This window comes from Eleutherodactylus coqui, chromosome 8 (assembly GCF_035609145.1).
Source record: "Eleutherodactylus coqui strain aEleCoq1 chromosome 8, aEleCoq1.hap1, whole genome shotgun sequence".
Classification (NCBI taxonomy): domain Eukaryota; kingdom Metazoa; phylum Chordata; class Amphibia; order Anura; family Eleutherodactylidae; genus Eleutherodactylus; species Eleutherodactylus coqui.
This window is the reverse complement of record NC_089844.1, coordinates 86,941,816-86,962,595: the sequence shown is the minus strand read 5'-3', so window position 1 is coordinate 86,962,595 and position 20,780 is coordinate 86,941,816. Positions and strand designations below refer to the sequence as shown.

The following is a 20,780-nucleotide window of genomic DNA, read 5'->3' as shown; positions in this document are numbered from 1 at the left end:
AGCCTCCACGCCCCTCCGTATCACATCTTGTATCCAAGCTAGATGCAGTACAACAGGGTATTAAAGCCTCCATGCCTGCCCATATCATATGAAGTGTTCAGTTCTCCACAATAAAGTCTCCTTCTGCTCTGACATTGTAACCACTTACTGATATCCATGTTACAATCACACAGACAGTGTTGTTCCCCTCTGCCCTCTCCTAGGGAAGGGGCTGTATTTTCACAATGAGTGTATATAAGGCCCCCTGCCCACGGGTGTTGCGGTATCTCCGCTGCGGGAGCCGGCGCCCGGGAGCAGGAGCCGGTAGACGGTTCTCGGCGGTCAGCCTATCTGAAAGATAGGCTGACCGCGGAGAATCGGGGCAATTCGCAGCCGGCGAAATCACTGCCGTGGACAGGGGGCCTTAGGCTGACTTCACACCTGTGAGCGTGATATCATGGCCCCATATCGCTGTAAAGTCTCTGTGGATGCGAGGCATTTTCATGTTTAAACAGCCTCCCTTCAGGGAAGAAGCGATGCTCTGCAGCAACGGAGGATCACGGAATGTCTCCCATTGTTTTCAATGGGAGACCTCGCATCGTGTGCACCCAGCACGTGGCGCGCTGCTGCCGCCGGCCCCATTAATAACAATAGGTGCTGCGATGCAAAACACACAGAAAGTTAAAACACTCCTCGATTTGTATCCTGCATCGCATTGCTGGGCAGGACCCCATTCAAAAGAACGTGGTTCATGTTTGTGCGTGTGAAGGCGGCCTTAGAGGCGGAAACCTTGAGATAAAACCTGTTTTAGGCCAGATTCGCTGCATGGTTATTGCCAGTTTTTAGTCAGCAGTGGTTTGGTGGAGCGTACAAATGACAGTTTTCGTCAGCTGTGATGTTGGGACTGCACTGGGTGTTCACAATGGCTGCACCCTGATTAGCCAAAAAGGTTGTTATATATATATATAAAAAAAAAAAAAAAATAGAGGAGATGAGCAGCGGCCAGACACCAATGGCACCGCTTATCTCAAAGAAACAGTACCTTGTCAGAGTCATTGAAGCTATGGTTATCTTTATCCCTGACTGGAGAAGCTACACATGTGAAGAGGAGACCTGGCATTACATTTCCATTTCACAGACATGGCTAATATGTTACCTCACTCCTCACTTCCGGGCAGTAGCCAGTAACAATCATGGCGGAGCAGGGCTTCGGTACCCGGATCTTGGAGGACGTCAGGACGTGTAGCAATGAAGGAGAAGGCGGTGAAAAATTGAAGAGTCAGCTGACTGGCGTGTCGGGGCCCGTACACAATAAAACGAAGACGCCATTTTATTTTTTTTCTTCAGGACGGGCCGAGGTGGGTGAGATGTGTCGGTCGGTGTATGTATGCAGTGGGGAGGGTCGGCTGGTGGGCAGTTGTCAGTTCCTGGCGGGAATCCTGGCAGGTTCATGGTTGTGCATGTACTGTGTCTTCCCTAGAGCTGATATTTACCTCATGGTGACGGCCTTAAGTAACCCCCTTTCCTCTCTATTTGGTCAAACCCAGCTGGGGCTGCTGCTGTGGAGTGGACTGTTCCATTCCCTTTTGATGGGGGTGTTGTGTCTAGTGCAAATGTTTGGGAAGCAGTTTCTTCTGATATTGAAACCATACATAAATATAAATCCTCCTGTTCTGACATGGGAAAGCTGGGTGGCAGTCAGACTCTCTGCACAGCCCTGTGGGGTTGTCACACAGCTTTCCTGGGGTTCTATATAGCAGTGTTGATATAGATTGTGTTTTCTGTTCAGGGCTGTAGAAAAGTTGTGTAAATTCCTGTGCTGTATAATCACTTCACTCTTGGTGGCTGGTTGTCATCCAGCTGTTCTACAAACAAAGGTCTCTTAAGTAGCTTGATTGTAGTCTGTATTTGGGAAAGCAGGGTGGTGGTCCACCGAATCGCTTGGAGGGAGGGGTGGGGGTCCACTGGGGATGCCTGTGTAAGGGGGAGGGAACCAGGGTGGCGGTCCGCCTGTGTAAGGGGGAAGGACGGCAGTCCACCGGGGCTACATGTGGGAGGGGGGACAGTGGCGGTCCACTGGGGATGCCTGTGTAAGGGGGGAGGGAACCAGGGTGGCGGTCCGCCTGTGTAAGGGGGAAGGACGTCAGTCCACCGGGGCTACATGTGGGAGAGGGGGACAGTGGCGGTCCACTGAGGCTGCCTGTGTAAGATGGGAGGGAACCAGGGTGGCGGGCCGCCTGTGGGAGGGGGGCGGCAGTTCACCGGGGCGGCATGTGGAAGTGGGAAACACTGGTGGTCCCCCGGGGCCACCTGTGTAAGGGGGTGGCGGGCCGCCTGTGTATGGGGGGGGACAGCAGGGCGATAGTCCACCAGGGCCGCCTGTACAGAATCCTCTGTAAATTGACTGTAAAGACTGATTGTCAGATTGCACCAGGAATAGGGCTTGGTGATCTGTGGGGTTTTCTCTCATGGCCGTCTCCTATAGGTTTGCTCGTACGTTTATATACATTTGTATTATGTACTGTTTTTGGGAAACGAAGCACAGGATGTTTTGTCAGATAGTACTTCACAAAATTGTGTATCTGTCAGTAATTCATATAGCTGGAATCGGATGGATCACCCTGATCAAATGATCACCTAACCTTAAAGGTGCCTGTACATGTGGTGCTGTTCCCATTGAAGTCGCCTGGCTTGGTATTGCAAGTTCTGTCTAAGAACTTCACCTGCATTGCCAAACCTGGCCACTGCAGTGGGAACGGCGCTGTCTGCTTCCTGCAGGAATCGGTGCATGGACACACCAGCCTAGATAAGAGCTAAATGGCTGCCATCCTGGGTGACCAACCAACACCACTTTACTTTAATTTGAGGATAGACTACCAATAGGTAACTGGATAATCTCTTTTTAAGGGTAATTTCCTCCTGAGACATTCATAGCCTATTAATAGGTATGCACTAAGTGTCTAATGGGGGCAGATTCCACTTTGAGGACTCCTACCTATTGGCTTCATGGGCCAATTGTGGGCCTCTGGGGTTCAGGTTATCCCTGATGAACACAGGTTAGGGCACGCATGGCACAATTCTTTGCATCAACACCGTGGCCTTATTTGGGTGAAGTGGCAGCACATTCACACGCTCTTCAGTGTAGGGCGGACTTCCCGATGTCTGCCGCTGAATAGTCATGGTGTGGTAGTAGTTCATTTTCTTGCATGTTAAAGAAAAGGATTCTGCTTGGTAAGTTAACTGGCTGCGTCTTAAAAGCTGACTCTATCTTGTATGGCATAAAAGGTATAGAAGCTCAGTGGAAGCCGTCCGTGCGGAATCTGCACAAGAGAGCATGCTGCGATTTTAATTCCACGAGCGCAAATTATGAAGGCGGACAGGCCAATACTCTATTCTTAATGGATGGGGAATACCACGGATCATCCGTGCAGGTGACTACCGCGGATTCTGCAATCCAAATCTGGTTGTGAGAGACCAGCTAAGGCGTTTAGTTTGTGTGTAAAGAAGCCATTAGTGTCTTGTGTATTAATAGTCAATGAGTTTATCTGGAGAAACCCTTGTGCATTTCATCCTGCTGGCGCTGACCTTGTTACTGAAGTATGAAGGAAGGAAAAACTGTCAGACCTGTGAACAAAAGTAGTTTGCGAAAAGAATATAAAATAATCTGTCAAACTTTGATCAAGAAGTATAAAATGACAGGTTGTGTAAAGACCAAGCCATGGCTGCTGCTTAGACCAAGCCAGATTTCACACAATTGCACGGATCATTTGTTGGTAGGTAAAGAACCCACAAACCACTTTTGCTGGAAGCCAAGCTGCTGTGGGACCAAGTGGCGTCGTGTCGGTGCGCACAGTAAGAAGATTCTGGAAATAAATGGCCTGCATGGTAGGATTGCCAGAAAAAGGCCAATACCACAAAACGGTCGCTTACAACCTACTAAACGCTTCTGCAATGAAGAATTGTAATGAGACCAACACTGAAGGTTCTATTCGTGACCATAGAAGTATCAGAGGACTATGAAGTACCACCATCCCTACTATGAATATGGAGGTGATCCCCTGCTGCTGTTTTGGGGGATGTACTGAAACAGTACAGAGAATTTGGTTAACATTGATGGTAAAATAATGCAGCACCCAGCTGTTTAGCAGCCCCATAAATTTTTGAGCTTGTTCTCCGCTGTTCCATTCAGTAACGTGAAGTGGGGCGAGGGGCCTTGAGGAGCCCTTTCCAGTGATCTGGCATGTCCTTTCCTGCAGATAGTTGATGTCCATTGTGGGGAAAACTTCTTTTAATCCCTTCCCAGACAATCTAATATGCATCGTTTGGAGTTTTTGCGTAGTCCTACTTTCTTGGACACTTGGCCTCTAATATAAAAAGTTTTGGCACCATACACCACAGACTATATCCTGCTCTCTGGAGGAACTTGTTCCTTTTTTTTCTGACTTTCTTGCTTATTTAACTTGTTTAAAGTCAAAACTGTTTTATGACACGTGTTGGGACTCAATGGGGCCCATTTGCTAAGACCAGCATTTCATACACAGGCCTCCATACAATGTCCTCTGGAGTAAAGTGAGACCAATTCCGAGCTGCACATGTCTGACCAGCCCTTGGCCCAGGACGCCTGCAGCAGCCATGAGCTGGTACAGATATGTGCTATGTTTTGCTGGTTTCTAGCAAAGTTATAATAAACTTGTTGTTTTGTGCATGGCCCATTTCCTTCAGCCAAGCTGCACCCATGTATTAGAAAAGCAGTGGTGTTGGTGGAAAGGAAAAGCACAATCATAAAAAAAAAAACTTTTATTTTCTTTTGACTGGTGTTAAAATAACAAATTAGACGATCCTTAACCCTAAATATCCAGCTGTGTTCGAACTCCTTCTGCCGTGTTTTGCAATGGCCACCACTTTGCTGCCGCCATTTGGAGTTATAGTGCAGAGGTATAGCTTTCTCGGCATCCTCTTGTAGCATGCCAGCGGATATATTAGAATGACACCTGGGCACTGTGGCCTCTGGCTGCAGCTGTCAAGTGGTAGCCAATCCAAAACAAAAACTGGGAGGTCCATGGGGCCGAGGATGGGGGGGGGCGGGGTGCTGCTGGTTTTGTTGTGTTAATAGATGTACTCCTGTTCTGAAAATAAAAATCCCGTAATATTCCTAACGCTGCCTTATCAGACTGAAGGCTGCTTCCACACATTCTCCTTGCTCAGAGTTGGGTCTGCACCGCACCCCTGCCGTGGACCTTTACTCCAGAGTTGGACACTAGATATGGAATATTTCCCAGCATTTGCACAAGATAAAGTGGATCTTTGAGAACACTTGGTCCCTCTGGAACACATGCTGGATTCTCGATCAATCCTACTTTGTAACCTTTGCGGCTCATCTGTGACCTCCTCCATATGTCCCATCTGTTCCTTATGGTGTTGAGATGTAGCCTGTTATTGATAACAAATGTTTGGCCTCCCCCTGCTGATCCTCCCTTAGTCTGTCTTCTCTTGGCTACCAAACCCATATTGTGTATTTCTAACTTGATACTTACTGGAAGCTTCGCTGTAGTGACACAAATGTTGCCTTTATTGGACTTTCACATGTTTGGCACTTATTTCTTCATGTTCTGCCATTTGGTCACACTTTACCGTTGTTGGCTGCCTTAGTATTTACTGTAGTTGTGTCTGTACACTTCTAGTAAACTTTCCCTACGGGTTTATGTATGCGTAGTGTTTTTGATGCGCTATTTACTGTGGATTTTGATGTGGTTTCACTGCTGTTCCGCATCAGATTTTACACTTTTTTTTTTTCTCAGTTTAGGGATTGAAGTCTGTTTATTGCTGGCAAAATCTGCACCATTTTTGATGAGCGAATTACGCTAAAGGGGTTTGGAGACTCTAATATTGATGACCTATCCTCAGAATAGTTCAGCACTCTTAGATTGGTGGAGTCCAGCCACTTGGGACCCTCACTGCTTGCTTTGGCTGCGCCGCTAGCCACGTGGCTGCGTACCAAGCACAGCGCTGTACATTATATAGCGTCTTCGCCTGTTCTCATTCACGTGAATGGGAGCTGACCGTGACATCACACTTCTGAGCACAGGTTGCTGTGCTAACACAATCTTTGCAGCCTTTTCATACAGCTGATCAGGGAGGGTCTCAAGTGGCAGACCACCACCACTCTGATATGGATGACCTATCCGGAGGATGCCATAAATGTCTCATATGGGAATACTCCTTTAACTGTAGATTGGAACTAGTGAAATCCCTTGGATCCTAGAAGACGGAAGCGTTCGCCTCTTGGGGGTGGCTATAGGTTTGTATGGCAGTAATGCTGTGTAAGGAGGGAGGAGAATGAGCTGTTTGTTCTCCTGTTGGTGCAAGAGATCAGATGTCCAGAGAGCGCCTGTCCCTACCCGGAGTACAGGAAGCCCTGCGCCTGCTCATACCGGGAAGCTGTTTTATATTTAACTCGCCGCCCCATTCCTGACAATCCTGTCGCCCTGCTCCAACAAGACGCTCAGGAAGACATCTGCTCAGACTTCATACTGGTAATTTCCTCAACTTTGCAGGCTCTGTAGGGGGGCTTAGAGCATTAGAAGTCTAGTTTGGGTGCCAAGAGTGAACTGCAATTGTAACAATGTAGCCGTCTTGTGTTTAGAATATCAGAAAGTGACTTTTGTTACTTTGTGACCTCCTTTTGTTTATTTATAAACATTTCTTAGACGGTGTTCATCATATTACTGCCTCAACAGGAAATGCAGCACTGGGGCTCGGCATGAGGAATGCTTCTGCGGCTTGCTTTTACAGAAGTGCTTGTGTGATGCAAGTGTGAAGTTCATATATGGCCTGGCCTCTGTTCAGCAATGCTTTGTGAAACACTGCAGGATTCACATTTGTTGCTTGCTGTAATTTTTACAGCTTCATATCATCTATCACGAGTGGGCAATTAATGCATTGATCAACTTTGTTTTGGTACCACTTCAAACCCTCCCACCCCTGTCGTTAATATCCAAAGGTGTCCTACAATGAAGCCCTAATACAGCTGTCCATTTTGGGGGTGGGAACTGGTTCTCTAACACTCTGTTGATGAGCAGTCCATTTACATGGTACAATTATCATACAAGTAATCCTTGGATCAAGTAATTTGCATAATGATTAGGTGTAAATGCGTTCATCAAATCGGTGCTAGATTATCGTTGATCAGATCTTTCTCACAGACCGGAATTGTTTGTCTGCCGCTGCATCACTTGATATGAAGAGGAGTGAGCAAATCATACGACTAAGGCCGGCTGCACAAACGGGTCGGATTCTGAATGCAGGATCCCGCAGCGGAGTCTGACCCGGCGCCCAGCTGGTAACCTCTCTGTACCTGTATGCAGTCTTTTAATCAGTGCTATGGATGCACTGGCAGGCACACATGCGCAGCACAGATCATGCCGCGCCATCGCTAGGCAATGACGCGGATCCTGCGACTTTTCCACCGAGGGTGACTGCTTTCATGGACTTCAATGGAAACCGTCTGTGCAGAATCCGCACAGAATCACAGCATGTTCCGACTTCTTCTCTGCGAGCAGAAAACCACAATCTATTTCCGCTCTTGTAGAGGAAATCACATTTTGCCATAGCATGCTATGGGCGGTATTTGCTGTGGAATCCGGAGGCGGGTTTCTGACTCCCAATTCTGCAATGCAAATCTGCCAGTGTGCAGCCAGCCTAAAAAAGTGGTTTAGACCTGGTTATGTTCTAATGGATAATTGAAGCTACCTAGTTCAGTGTAATGCATACCCAGCAAGCTACATACAATCCTACATCACCGATGGTTGTATGCTGGTTCTGATTTCTTGCCATGTAAAAGGGCCTTTACGGTCCTTCTGTTCAGCAAGATAAACTGCAACAAGCATACAGCCAGCGGCGATGTAGCGATCGTATATCGTTCACTTGGCCTTCGTTTATACTAACCAATAACTGGGTAGTTTTCAATCATTCGTTGGAACATGACTGCACTTGTAGTCATCCCGTCTGCCACTGCTTTCTAGTCGGCAAATGATTGATGCCGGTTTACACGAAAGGATTTGCTTCTATGTAATAAAGATCCTCTTTTGACACCGCGCTCCAGAAGCCGCCTTCTACTTCTGATTGCATGAAAGGATTTGCAGCTAACAATGACTTTTAGGTCCAATCGGTGATAATCTGACAATTTATTAAACATGGATCGCTGCGCATGTTTATGCCTAATGCTTGTGCAAATGGCTAATTCTGCCAATTCACAGGTTAGCCATGTTATGTAGAAGGGTCCTCAGAATGCAGACAATCAGCTCAGTGGCTGTCGGATGTCTGGCGCCGCTTATGTCTGGGGAGAAATATGGTTACATGGCTATCGCTTCAACCTGTCCCTTCAGAGTACTTTCTGGTAGTCCCAACAGTCAGATATAGTAGTCTAAAATTGGTGTTTGCTGGCAGAAACCATCTCTGGCCAGTTTGATTTCTCGCTCTATGAAATGGCGCAGCATGCTATACTATTTCATATAGTTGGGGGAAGAGTGTACAGACCTTTACCAGCCCTAAGGGACTTGTCTAGCCTTTATCACATGGGGTATGAATTGTACGTGCCCCTGTAGTCACTAAGGGGATATTCTGGGACTTTGACTACTGATAAACTATTGTTGACTTGTGCCAAGGATCGATTATCGGCAGGGACCCACCACTTGGGAATCCCAAAGATCAGCTGACCCCTCGGCCCACTGTCAGTGCAGCAGGGCTGGGCATCGTCTGTCAATGGCGCGATGCCTCTTATTGCTCTGACTGCAACAAGGAGCTAGAAGTAAAATAGCCATCACTCCTATTTATTTGAGTGGAGTGAAGCCCATTACACTTCCGGCCTCGAACACTTATGACATCTGGCCCTCTGCGCTGACAGTGGATGCATGCGACTAGGATCCTGAACAGCCAACCCCAATTAAATATTGATGACCTACCATGGGAAAAGGTCATTAATGGTAAACGTCTGGGCATAGTCCCATATGGTCGTCTTGGCCAATGTACATATCTGTGAATCTTGATCGTTCTGCAGTATGATGGCCTAGATTTCCAGGCTGGCCGCACAAGTCTAAGTTTGCTTCTACCACTTTTTACTGTTCTGTTCTCCCTTTTCAAGCCAAATATATTTCTTCAGTAGTTTGCGCTAAAGCATTTGAATAAAAGGTGGTGCAGATTTGGGCAGTGCCATATATACGGTGGAGATGACTGGCAGACCGCTATTTTTAAAAGATTTTACAGAATGACACATTATCAATTGCTGGGGGTCTACTTCTTGGACCCCCAGCGATCAGCTGACTGAAGATGCTGTGGTGCTCGGGTGAGCGCTGCTGCCTCTTCTCAGGCCCGTGATGTCACGTTCATCAGTCACATGATTTAAGGACAGCTGAGTCCCAGTCAAGTGATTGAGCTGCTATATCAGGCACAGCTGCCATGAAATGTACATTGGTGTGCCCGGTATGCAAAGTCATCGCTGTGGCCACTTCATATTGGTGAGGGTTGCAAATGGTGCGTCCCCCACTAATCACATATTGATGACTTATCCTGAGGAGTCATTAGTTTCAAAAAGGTGCCTAGACTGAACCATTATCGTTCAAAAAAAAGTTCAAATGAGCAAAAGTCGCTCTGTCTAAACGCAAGCCAACAACTATACGACAAACTAGAATTAATCACTTTTGTCCGTCCGTTTTCTGCAGGCATAAAGGCCATCCTTGACTTGGCGTTCAGTTTAAATGGCGATGGGTTAGTATTTCACATTCACTTATACAGCGACTAGGAAAGACCTATTATGAAGGAGCCAACGATGCATTTGCCTGTCTGCACGAGAGCGAACGGGCCGCATGTGAGCGAATGCGCTAATGAGGACATCACTCGCTCAGTCAAACTTGCTGACTCGTCTAAAAGGACCGCAAGTCCCAGAAAATACTTAACATTTCCTTAAAGGGGTTGTCCCGCGAAAGCAAGTGGGGGTATACACTTCTGTATGGCCATATTAATGCACTTTGTAATATACATCATGCATTAAATATGAGCCAAACAGAAGTTATTCACTTACCTGTTCCGTTGCTGGCGTCCCCGTCTCCATGGTGCCGTCTAATTGCAGCGTCTAATCTCCCGATTAGACGCGCTTGCGCAGTCCGGTCTTCTCCCTAATGAATGGGGCCGCTCGTGCTGGAGAGCTGCTCCTCGTAGCTCCGCCCCGTCACGTGTGCCGATTCCAGCCAATCAGGAGGCTGGAATCGGCAATGGACCGCACAGAAGACCTGCGGTCCACCGTGGGTGAAGATCCCGGCGGCCATCTTCGCAAGGTAAGTAAGAAGTCACCGGAGCGCAGGGATTCGGGTAAGTACTATGCGTTTTTTTTTTTTTGTTTTTTTGAAACCCCTGCATCGGGTTTGTCTCGCGCCGAACGGGCGGGCTATTGGAAAAAAAAAACCAAACGTTTCGGCGCGGGACAACCCCTTTAATTAAATCTGTTGTTTTTCCAAGGGAATTTAGTAAGATGTATTATATGGCAAGCAGTGGGAATATTTCCTGGGTCATGGGTATGACGGGCAAGGGCAAAAACTAGTGTGTGTGTGTATAGGTTACCTCCTACAATTGGGGACTTCCTCGCCATCCTTATCTTGGGTTTTTATGAAGCACCCATCATGTTATATTAGAAGTATTCTCTACTAGAATCATTGCACTTAGGACTGAACCCAGCACCCCATGGAGGTACTGTCCAGTGACACATGGCCCTTATGGCTCTGTAATAAACAATATGGCTACTCCAAGTGCTGATGCCATTAAGTGGTTGGCTTCCTAAGAAGAAACTGGTCCCTGTGTGTATACAAGGACAATAAATCAAGTCCCATTTGGAAACAAGGACAAACCTGAGTAAGGCCCTCTTAGAAGGAACGATTACCGTTCAAACAAGCAAAATGACCAATAATGGAGTGTAAACATGGCCAAAGATTGAATGATCGCTTTTCGCTCTTCCATTTTAGGCAGGCATAAAAATCATTGTTTGCTGGTTAACTAATTGTCTAACCATCATTCAGTTGTTCTCAGTCACTTACACAGCAAATGTGACCGACTGAACGACTTCTCGCTTCCACGAGCCAATGATTTCTGTATAAACGGGCTGCACAAGCGCACTGACATTTGCTCATTGTCTGTCGCTTTCTCGCTTGAATCTGCACGCTGCACTACAGAGTCTGTTGGTGCTACATAAGAAACAGGAAACAAATTAAAAATTGACTCAGAGGTTGAACTTCGTCCCCCGGTGTGTCCGCTCACATGGCTGAGGCTGCATAGTACACATCCTACTTCCTTCTGCTATTGACCTGGCTGTCAGCGGGATGGACAAGGGCTGATGCTGTGTGTTCTGTACAGAGCAACCCGACACTGGCACGGCCTTCTCACTATCTGTTTTGCTCCTAGTGTCCTAGATAAAATCGCCGACGTCTAAGTTTAGAGCTCGCAGGGGGAAGTGCGCAGTTCAGGTATAGTTGTTTTTTGCTGTACGGATGTTTTGAGATGAGTTACTTTTTAATATACCAGAATAGCTTTCTCACTGGCGTCTCCAGACTCTTCCCCATTATGATGATACGGCCACTGGTGTTGGGATGTTGAGCAGGTCGGAGGAGTGCAGTGGACAGCAACTGCAGGTACTGGTGGTATGTTACAGGGGTCGTCCCTCAACAGAGGTGTGTATACCAGCTGTGGTCTGGCCATTGGGATCCCTTCGGAGCTATCACTGAAATAATGGCAGTAAGATTCTAAAAAAGAGGGGAAGATGTCAGACTCTCATTTAAGACTAATGGAGAAGAAGACTTCAGACTCATTTAATACAGCCATAGAACAAAAGCAAAAATTACTGCATACCAGGTCTGTCAAACGCCCGACACTAGCGGAGCCAGATGCAAGGCATGGACTATAATGTATAAAGGGTTCCATTTGGTTTCTGTCATGGGTTGTGGTATTTTTTTGAAATTTTTTTTTGGGAAGGGGGGGGGGTGTGAAAATTTCAGCACAATGGGTTTTCCAGTACTGATTAGTTTCATCGTAAAAAATTGACCGAGCGGATGGGGGTGTCTCTGAATCGTCAGGCATTGGTGGTAGCCTTGGTGAAATATCACAAGCAACTGTTCATATGCCGTATTAAACCTGGTGGGCTTGCATCGTCCATGTATTGAAGTCATTCCTCTGTCGGCTCCTAGGTGCTTGTACGCCAGCAGCAGCCGCTCGTTACCTCGCCTGTCGAGACGCCTCCTCCAAGGAAGTTGTGTATTTATGTTCTACCTGCAGGAAACAAACAATATCTGATGCTGCTGTTCCTTTGTGGTTGCTTTGCTTAACAGATCAGATACAGAGCAAAGGATATATAGTAATCTTTAGTTTAGTTTTTTTTTTTTTGTTTTTTTTTTATTTAGGCACAAAAATGGAACCCAAGCCATCAAGATTGCCCCGGCGGATAACTGTTCAGCCTTCCCCCTCTTCTCCCATAAGTGCTCGGATGCTGAGGACTGGCAGATTAAGTGGCCATAGTGAAACATATCACTTGAGAGACAGCTCCCTGAGACACGGCACGGACCTTCGGGTAAGCTTACTTGCATATCTCTCCTACTGTTAGCATGTGTACATCTATAACTGGGTCTTCAGGTGTCTGGCCGTCAGTAGCTCTGTGCTGCTCTTATAAATCCGCCAGGATCTTGCAGTGGAGATACCCTAGACGTGACATTGCGGGACGCCTGGGTGTTACATTGCTCATCTATTTGTGGTGCTGCTCCTGTTGCAGTTGCCGGGCTAAGGTGGGATTTAACATGTTTTTCACTGGCACCTTTTTTGCAAAATGTTGCAACTTGATGCTTAAAGTAAGAGGCAAATTATCGAATAGTCTAGTTGCACTTGTTTTGTTTTTGTTTTTTTTCCCTCTATGCAGCAATCTCTAGATTTGCCTTTATTGTTTTTATTGGCCACTGTGAAAAACTGAAGGAAACAGTTGAATCTTGTTACAAATTTTTTTTTTATTAGCATTTTAAATGTAAGTGTAGGAAACCTAATATTGTGTTTTTCCCCCTCAACGCCTTGCATTGCCAATTTGTTTTCCATGGAGCCAGCACACCATTGAACAGCGTGTGATGTGCAATGCGAGGTTGTCCCATTGAAAACAATGGTAACACTTTGATTATCCGCTGCGTCTAATCACTACTTCCCTGAAGGAATGCGAGGTGGTTTTAACAAACGCCTCACATCCATGGTCAGCACCATAGCTGAGTGAGTTTTTCACATTGGCTGTGTGAAATTAGCATAAGGCCTAACACATGATCAAAAATACTAGTAGTCCTTTCTTTTTTTTTTTCTTCTGTTGTCTCTTCTCCTGCGTTGCTCACTTCTAAACACACTGCTTTCTGTAAATGTAATGCATATATTGCTTTTAAAAGTCTTTTTGGCATCTGAACTGATACTCAAGGTCCCTTTTTTTGGCTTGAAAACATATGTTGACTTGTCATGCCTCACAGCCAGAATACACACAGGATTGGCTTCTTATTGTGTTCTTGGAAAAACAGGTTGGGTGATTGGAACTGTGACTTTCCACTGCAGTATCGCAGCCCTAAGTTTATGGCCCTCCAACGGCTCCAAAGGATGAATTGGTTTCTCCATCAGTGTGGAACACTTAATATCGAGCTGTACTGTAAGATACCAATTCATGTCATATAATTCAATATCTGGATCACCGTCATGTCTTCTGGGTGACAGTCAAGGTAAGGCTGCTTCAAACACATTTTATTCCTTTTGATGATTTTCACTGGAAATATCTTGTATTTCATGAAAATGTCGTGTATAGGAATAGCTTCTTAAAGCAAATGTGTTATTGGCAGCATAGGGCCCTCTTACCTGGGACGACCTGTTGGGCGCAGATGCCCAACAGGCCATCCAAGCGATGAGCATTGCTGTGCTTTGAGAAAGGAACGATTCTCGCACAGTGAATGGGGGACGGAGCGGGACAGGAGTTGTTACCGCTACAATTCACAGTAAACAGGCAGTCATTCATAGATGAAGAATTGCCTGTTCACACGACTGATCGTCATTCAGTGTTTATACATGTGTAAAAGGAATGATCCAGCATGCATTTAGACTGAAGTAAAATGGTCTGTATTTAGCTCTCCTTCCATGGCATGTTATGAATGGTATTTGCTGCGGATCCACTGTGCAGAACGACCGCTGCAGATTCCGCAATGCAAATCTGTTTGTGTGCAGCCGCCCTAAATGGTAAGCAGAAGTTCCGATCTTTGGTAAAATAACAAATCAAGCAGTACTTGCCGGTCCTGGGCCCTGACGATTCAGCAGTGAAGCTCTGCTTTTCTCAGTCTTTACTAGTGGAAGTTAAGTGACCACTGCCCTTCAGTCAGAGGCCACAGTGTCACCACCTTCTTTGCGTCTGGACTCCTATCCTAGGCACCATGATGCCACAAGTTCCGAACAGACGCTGCGGCCTCTGATTGGCAGGCAGTGGTCACCTGACTTCTATTGTTAGACTGGGAGAACAGCAGAGCTGCAGCGCTGGATTGCTAGTGATCAGGATGGGTAAGTACTACTTGACTACAACTCCTTTAAGTGGTCTGTACCAACTTGCCCAATACGTAAAGCATTCTTCTGGGAAGGGCGAACTGTACATATTCCTCATTTGAATCTGTTACAGGTAAAACATTGTGACTATTGCTTGTCTATTGTCAGTTGGATACCACTATAGTTTCTCTGAGACTAGGTTATGAATTGTTCTGTCACCTGATTGGCTTTTGAAGGAGCTAATCTTCTGCCTCCATCCAATTATTTAGTAGTCCTTTATGTATGTGCTGCTATTGATAAAAGGGAGTTTCTTAAACTACAGCCCAGATCCACATAGCAGACATATCGTTGCAATCAGTGTGACTGTCACTATCTTGTGCTGCCCTTGGAGGTCCAAAAACGTGGTGACCGTCTTATACTTCTAGGTCTGCATGTAGATAGAAGAGCAGATATTGTGCTTCTCAATCATGTGACAGTGTTAGTTCTGCAAACAGCTGACATGGTGGACTATGAACAGTCTTCTATAGATCAAGGTTTTTTTGCCCTCCAAATGAAGAAAACTTGCCAGATTTTACTATCTTTAATCATTCTGATTCCTTCCTCTCTAACAGTTTGTGTAAAAAGCTGTTAATGTCTCCACTTGAGATGAAATGTGACTTGTAGCTCTTGTTATCCAGGATGCCAGCCCATTGCGGACTTCAAGCAGAGACTGGACTTTTAGAGAGAGGGACGGCCTTGAGCATTCTTGGAAGACTCCTTCTTCTACTTACCAGCGCTGCTCAGGAACATATGACCTCCCAATATCTGGTAGTTACTTGGCAAACAGGAACAGAGTTGTAAGTGTCCTGAGTTTGTTTTTGTTCTGTTTTTCCCTCTTTCTAACAATCCCATGTGTTGACTGCAAAAAGGTGCTTTACAAATGCAGCATGGACAGTATTTTCTCCATTCTGAGATCGGGGCCTTGTCAAGATGTCAGTTGTAAAGGGGACCTATTCATGCTGCCCAAAACATAGGCAGCATAAACCTGGGACAGGTATGCCCATTCAACCCATGTATGTTTAACCCCTGAAACACTGCAACATTTCAGTAAAAACATACAGGGGTCAAATGTTCAACTGTAAACTTGGCTTTCAAAACTTTGGAGTAGAATGGGTGGGCTGTGCCAGGCTCTCCCCATCAGCATAAAGACTGATTGTGTGTCTATCCTGATGGTGGGGAGAAGTTGGTGCAGCTGCGATTTGAAGAGATTGTTCAGTTTTGAGGGCTGCGGCCTCTACGTTTGACTTGCCATCTAACAGACGGCCTAGCAGCAGCCCAGTCCCATTCCAGTAAATGGGATTGAGCTGCTATACCTTGAATGGACTACAACAGTGCTCACCTGACTGGCCCTCTTCAATTGGCAGATTATCGAGAGTCCTGAGCGACAGACTTTTGCAATCAACTAATTGATGACCTGTCCTCGGGGACAAGTCCTCAATAGTTCAGTTCCTCTAGAGGGGCTTTCTGGGACTAGTCCACGTGAAAATGATCTGGGCACTCCTGCAATAACTTAAGTGTTCAAGTTTGTCCAACTGCTTTACTTGGCATACGTAGAGCTGAGGCTCTTCTACAATACCATGGTTATCGTAGAATTAAAGCAACGTAGAAAATGTTAATATTAAAGGGAAAATGGCACAATACCAGCATGTCGGGCTGAAGTGCTTATTAGGCTGGGTTCACACAGGGCAGACTTGCCGTTGAAATTCCATCTGGAATTTCGCTACAGAAAGTCCAGCTGCCAATCCTGGGATTAGCAGCCATGTGGACGTCCACATGGGACAGCCAATCCAGGGCAAAGCTGGCAGAAGTGGCGCAGATTCCTCGGCTTTTTTTTTTTTTCTTTATTCCTCCCGCTGTGGCCATGCTGCTTTCTATGGAAGCACCGTCCACAACAGAAAAGCATGTGGCCAAGCTGTTTCAAAACCCACTGCACTTTGCCGCGGGTTTTGAAGCTGCGCTTTCCCAGCAGAAATCTCACGATTTCTCACTGTGCCAAAACTGCTAGATTCCGCCCTGTGAGAACTAAGCCTCGGTTCTCCAGCAAGTTGTGAAAACACAAAGTAGAAGAGCAGGCTAGGGCCCTTTATCATGTTGGCTTGGGTAACAACATTGTGGTGCTGCCACAGTGCGGGTTAGCATATTTGTACGGCTTTTAATCCACGTATTATATTGTGATGCATTGTAGCAGAGCTGACGTGTATGTGCATCCATGAAGCACCATTGTTATGGGGTTACTATGATGCTGCTACCTTCTATGTTGGCATCTCAACCTCTGAGCTTCTGAATGGCTTAAAGCGTTCCAGCCCATTATATAAATAAAACCTAGCGCTACAGTAAATGGGAGGTTTTCATATACCCAATTTCCCTGAAAATTAGAGTCTTGTATTAATTTTTGCTCCAAAAGATTTTACTTTTTTACATGTATAGCTGCCTGGGCATAATATAACTTTTTTTTTTTTTTTTTTTTTTTTATTGCTTATAGTTCAAGCATCCTGAAAATCATGCTGGGGCTTATTTTTGGGATAGGTCTTATTTTAAGGGAAACGGCGTATTTGTGCTAAATTTGATTGTTGCTCCTCCATATGTAGTTTGATCTGAGGACCAAAAAAAGGTGCTTTTAGAGTAGCAAAATATTTCTGAAAGATGCACATATGCAGGAAAATGGCTCAAAATTCCACATCTACATGCAGATCTTGGTGTGGAATTTGTTTGCATGTTTCACTACATCTTGAAGTATTCTGCACATCTGAAAGCACCCTCAGTATGGGCTCACACGAACGGGTTGGAATCCCACGTTCAGATATCTGCAGCTGAAGACTTGTGGATTATTGCGGAAGCGAATTGTCGCATATGCGTTCAGTTTTCCGCACTAATGTACACTTAAGGATAGTAGTCCAACCCCCTGGAAACTGCCTTCTATCACTCAGGTAACATTCCCTTGTGCTGCTATGTTCTTCAGAACAGGATACTGCTCTCTAGGCTCAGCTGGTTTTATACTTTTTTTTGAAGGTAGTATAAACCACTTAGAAAGAAAATTAAAATGCACTTGTTCTTGTGGAGGAAGAGCCCAGAAGAATAAGCGGAGGTTTCAGACAGCAGTCTGGATGGTGTGTTGCTCCCCTGACGCTGTCCTGCATTGTCTAACCACAAATTCTTGGTTTTTTTTGATACTATGTTACCTGGAGTCCTAGTAATTTGCGTACTAATCCGCGTCCATTCGCGGTAAAATAGAGCATGCTGCGATTTTACTTCCACTCGTGAAATCTGCAATTGCCGCCTGCAAGTGTGAGCGAAGCAGCAAGTCAATGCATTTTAATGCTGCGTATTAACGGATATCATACACGCAGACGGCGATCGCGGAATCCGCAATTCAAATACGTTGGTGTGAGACCGGCCTAATGGGTGGCAAGTTCTCTAACAGTGTTTTGTGTGTTTTGTTTTTTTTTTTTTTTGTTTTTTTTTTGTTCTACAATAAATGTTTAAAACTATTACATTGACTCGTGTCCCGCTGACAGAGCTTCAGAATAAGACTGCAGCGTGCAACTTATGTACAGAAAGTATTCCAACAATTTATTGGTCTCTGCTTACAAATGTTAATACCATATGACTAACTTGCAGGTGAGGTTGGACTGTAGTTGGCTTATTTAATTTACTTCATATTTGGGTCAGAAGATAATTAGTCACCACAATCGGCACCAGACATATTTGGTCTCTGCAGTGCTCCTGTCTCTGCCTTTGCCCAGCGTGTGGTCCACAGAGGTCTCCTCTGTCTAGACGCTGTATTCTAACTCCACGTGATGTCATAATACAGGCTGCCACAATCATCTGCAGCAGAACTGCCCAGACTAATCCCATTCCACACACATCTGCTATCCACTGTAAGGTCTGACTGGAAGTTTATAATCCCTACTGTAACTGGTAACTTAATCGACTTCTTGTTCAGTCCACAGCATCCTCCTCGCAGCCTTCTTGGTGTGATCCAGTGGAAAGGTCTCAAAGCACTTACTCAGGATTGCATAGTCAGCAGCAAGACTGGGATTCTAAGAGGCCAAAGCTGTCTTATTCTGGCCGTACCCCTCTGCCTGGTGTAAGAAGCACAAGTTCAAGCCACACTTCCAATGCAGGTATTGCATGTACCCAAACCAGTGTGCCTTAACTTCAGTCCTCCAACAGGTTAGGATTTGAGGATGTCCTATAAACACCTGTGGCAATTTGAGTATTGCACAATCACCTGTGCAATACTGGGGAAATCTTGGAAACGTGACCTGTTCGGGGTACCTGAGGACTGGAGTCAAATGCTGCACTAAATCTGCAGCTCTGATTTGCCACCTTTTTAAAGGGATTGCCCTATTCACAGGATAGGGCATAACTTGCTGATTGGTGGGGTACAACCTCGGGCTTCCACCAATCCCAGGAATGATATCTTGCAATGAAGCCTGCGTCTATTACACGTGCACCGCAGTTTTCATTGCAGTGGTACTGCTGAGCATATATGCTAACGACTAGCAATAGTTACAGGGTTAATCTATTCCAGTGTATAGCTGGGATAGATCTGACTGGCGCACAGAGAAAGGAAATGTGCCTAATTCAAGTTGTGCCTCTTCATAAACCAGTTGGGTTTTAATCCAGTACAAGTGAGATTAAAGGGGTTGTCCCGCGGCAGCAAGTGGGTCTATACACTTCTGTATGGCCATATTAATGCACTTTGTAATATACATTGTGCATTAATTATGAGCCATACAGAAGTTATAAAAAGTTTTATACTTACCTGCTCCGTTGCTGGCGTCCTCGTCTCCATGGTTTCGGACTAATTTTCGGCCTCTGATGGCCAAATTAGCCGCGCTTGCGCAGTCCGGGTCTTCTGCTTTCTTCAATGGAGCCTCTCGTGCAGGATGCCGGCTCCGTGTAGCTCCGCCCCGTCACGTGCCGATTCCAGCCAATCAGGAATCGGCAATGGACCGCACAGAAGAGCTGCGGTCCACGGAGGAAGAGGATCCCGGCGGCCATCTTCACCGGTAAGTATAGAAGTCACCGGAGTGCGGGGATTCAGGTAAGCGCTCCGGTAAGCTTTCTTTAGGTCCCTGCATCGGGGTTGTCTCGCGCCGAACGGGGGGGGGGGGGGGGGGGGGGGGGGGGGGTTGAAGAAAAAAAAAAACCCGTTTCGGCGCGGGACAACCCCTTTAAGGCCTTATTCACACAGGCTACAAAATCGTGCAATTTTGTAGCACTACAGAAACGCATGTATGTGAAGCCCATAGTCTCCAATGGGTTCCTTCAGGCTACAAAACAGATTTTGTAGCCTGTGTGAACAAGGCCTTAGACTGATAAATGTCCACTATTGTAGACTTTAAAAAAAAATAAAAAAAAAAGTTTGCTTTAGACTGGAAAGTAACCTCAGGTCTCAGCAGCCCCGACAAAGCCTTGGAAATGCTGCAAACTGCTTTCTAAAGATACCTTTATGCGGGACAACTGTTGTGCACAGAAGCGCCCTATAGTCGCTCAGTGAGTGGAGGTGGAGCGTGTCAGACACCTTCTCGCTTCTAGCTCCCTGCGTTTACATTGACAAGCAGTCGTTCAAAGATTGAATGACTCCTGTTTACATGGAGCAAGAAGCCGCTCGCTAGTCTGTTTCATTGAGCCGAAATAAAGGGATTACGGAGTTACTACTCATTCAAGTATCCTGTCTGTGCGTACACAGTATGACTAAAGGCCCATTTACACGTAACGATGATCACTCAATTCCTTCAAAGAATAAATTTGAGCAATAATCATTCAGTGTGAAAAAATGGCTTATTGTTTGCAGTTGTATACGCTGACTTTGCAGTCGGCTTAAACCTCGTTGGCTTGTTCCGTGTAAATGCTCAGCACTTCCCATAGGAGAAGCGCTGCGCAAGAAAAAAAAACAATCCAGTGGCAAGTCTTTCTGTGTAAACTATCTGCAGGAGTGCTGACTACCTTACCGGTGACAATTATGTCAGCAGCACTTCGTCTGCATATGGCGAGGCAATTATCAATATATTAGTATATTTTCTGTTTACCTTAGTGGTGACATCAGTGCTTGTGCAGTCATTTGAAAGACCGTTGGCCCATGTAAAAGGGCCTTCTTTCTGAAAATCACTTTTTCTAGTTATTTAAGCAATAATGGCCCCATATAAAGGTACTGTAAGTTCAGACTTGAGTTTCCTCAT

The 20,780-nt window shown here is 45.8% G+C and overlaps 1 protein-coding gene across 4 annotated transcripts in view; it reads left to right on the top strand.

Moving 5' to 3' along the window:
• The first annotated feature begins 1,219 nt into the window (after window positions 1–1,219).
• The window catches only part of MARCHF7 (membrane associated ring-CH-type finger 7), a 34,704-nt gene continuing 15,143 nt past the window's right edge, over window positions 1,220–20,780 (top strand). For 2 of the 4 annotated variants that reach the window (XM_066575964.1, XM_066575961.1), the window contains exons 1-4: window positions 1,221–1,337; window positions 12,417–12,583; window positions 15,231–15,389; window positions 18,536–18,716. In XM_066575964.1, the coding sequence (XP_066432061.1) occupies window positions 12,425–12,583; window positions 15,231–15,389; window positions 18,536–18,716 (499 nt within the window). In that variant the 5' untranslated portion in view covers window positions 1,221–1,337; window positions 12,417–12,424. Of the gene's footprint in view, window positions 1,338–6,355; window positions 6,513–12,416; window positions 12,584–15,230; window positions 15,390–18,535; window positions 18,717–20,780 lie in introns of those variants that run through there. The other 2 variants (XM_066575963.1, XM_066575962.1) reach the window with 2 other exon arrangements.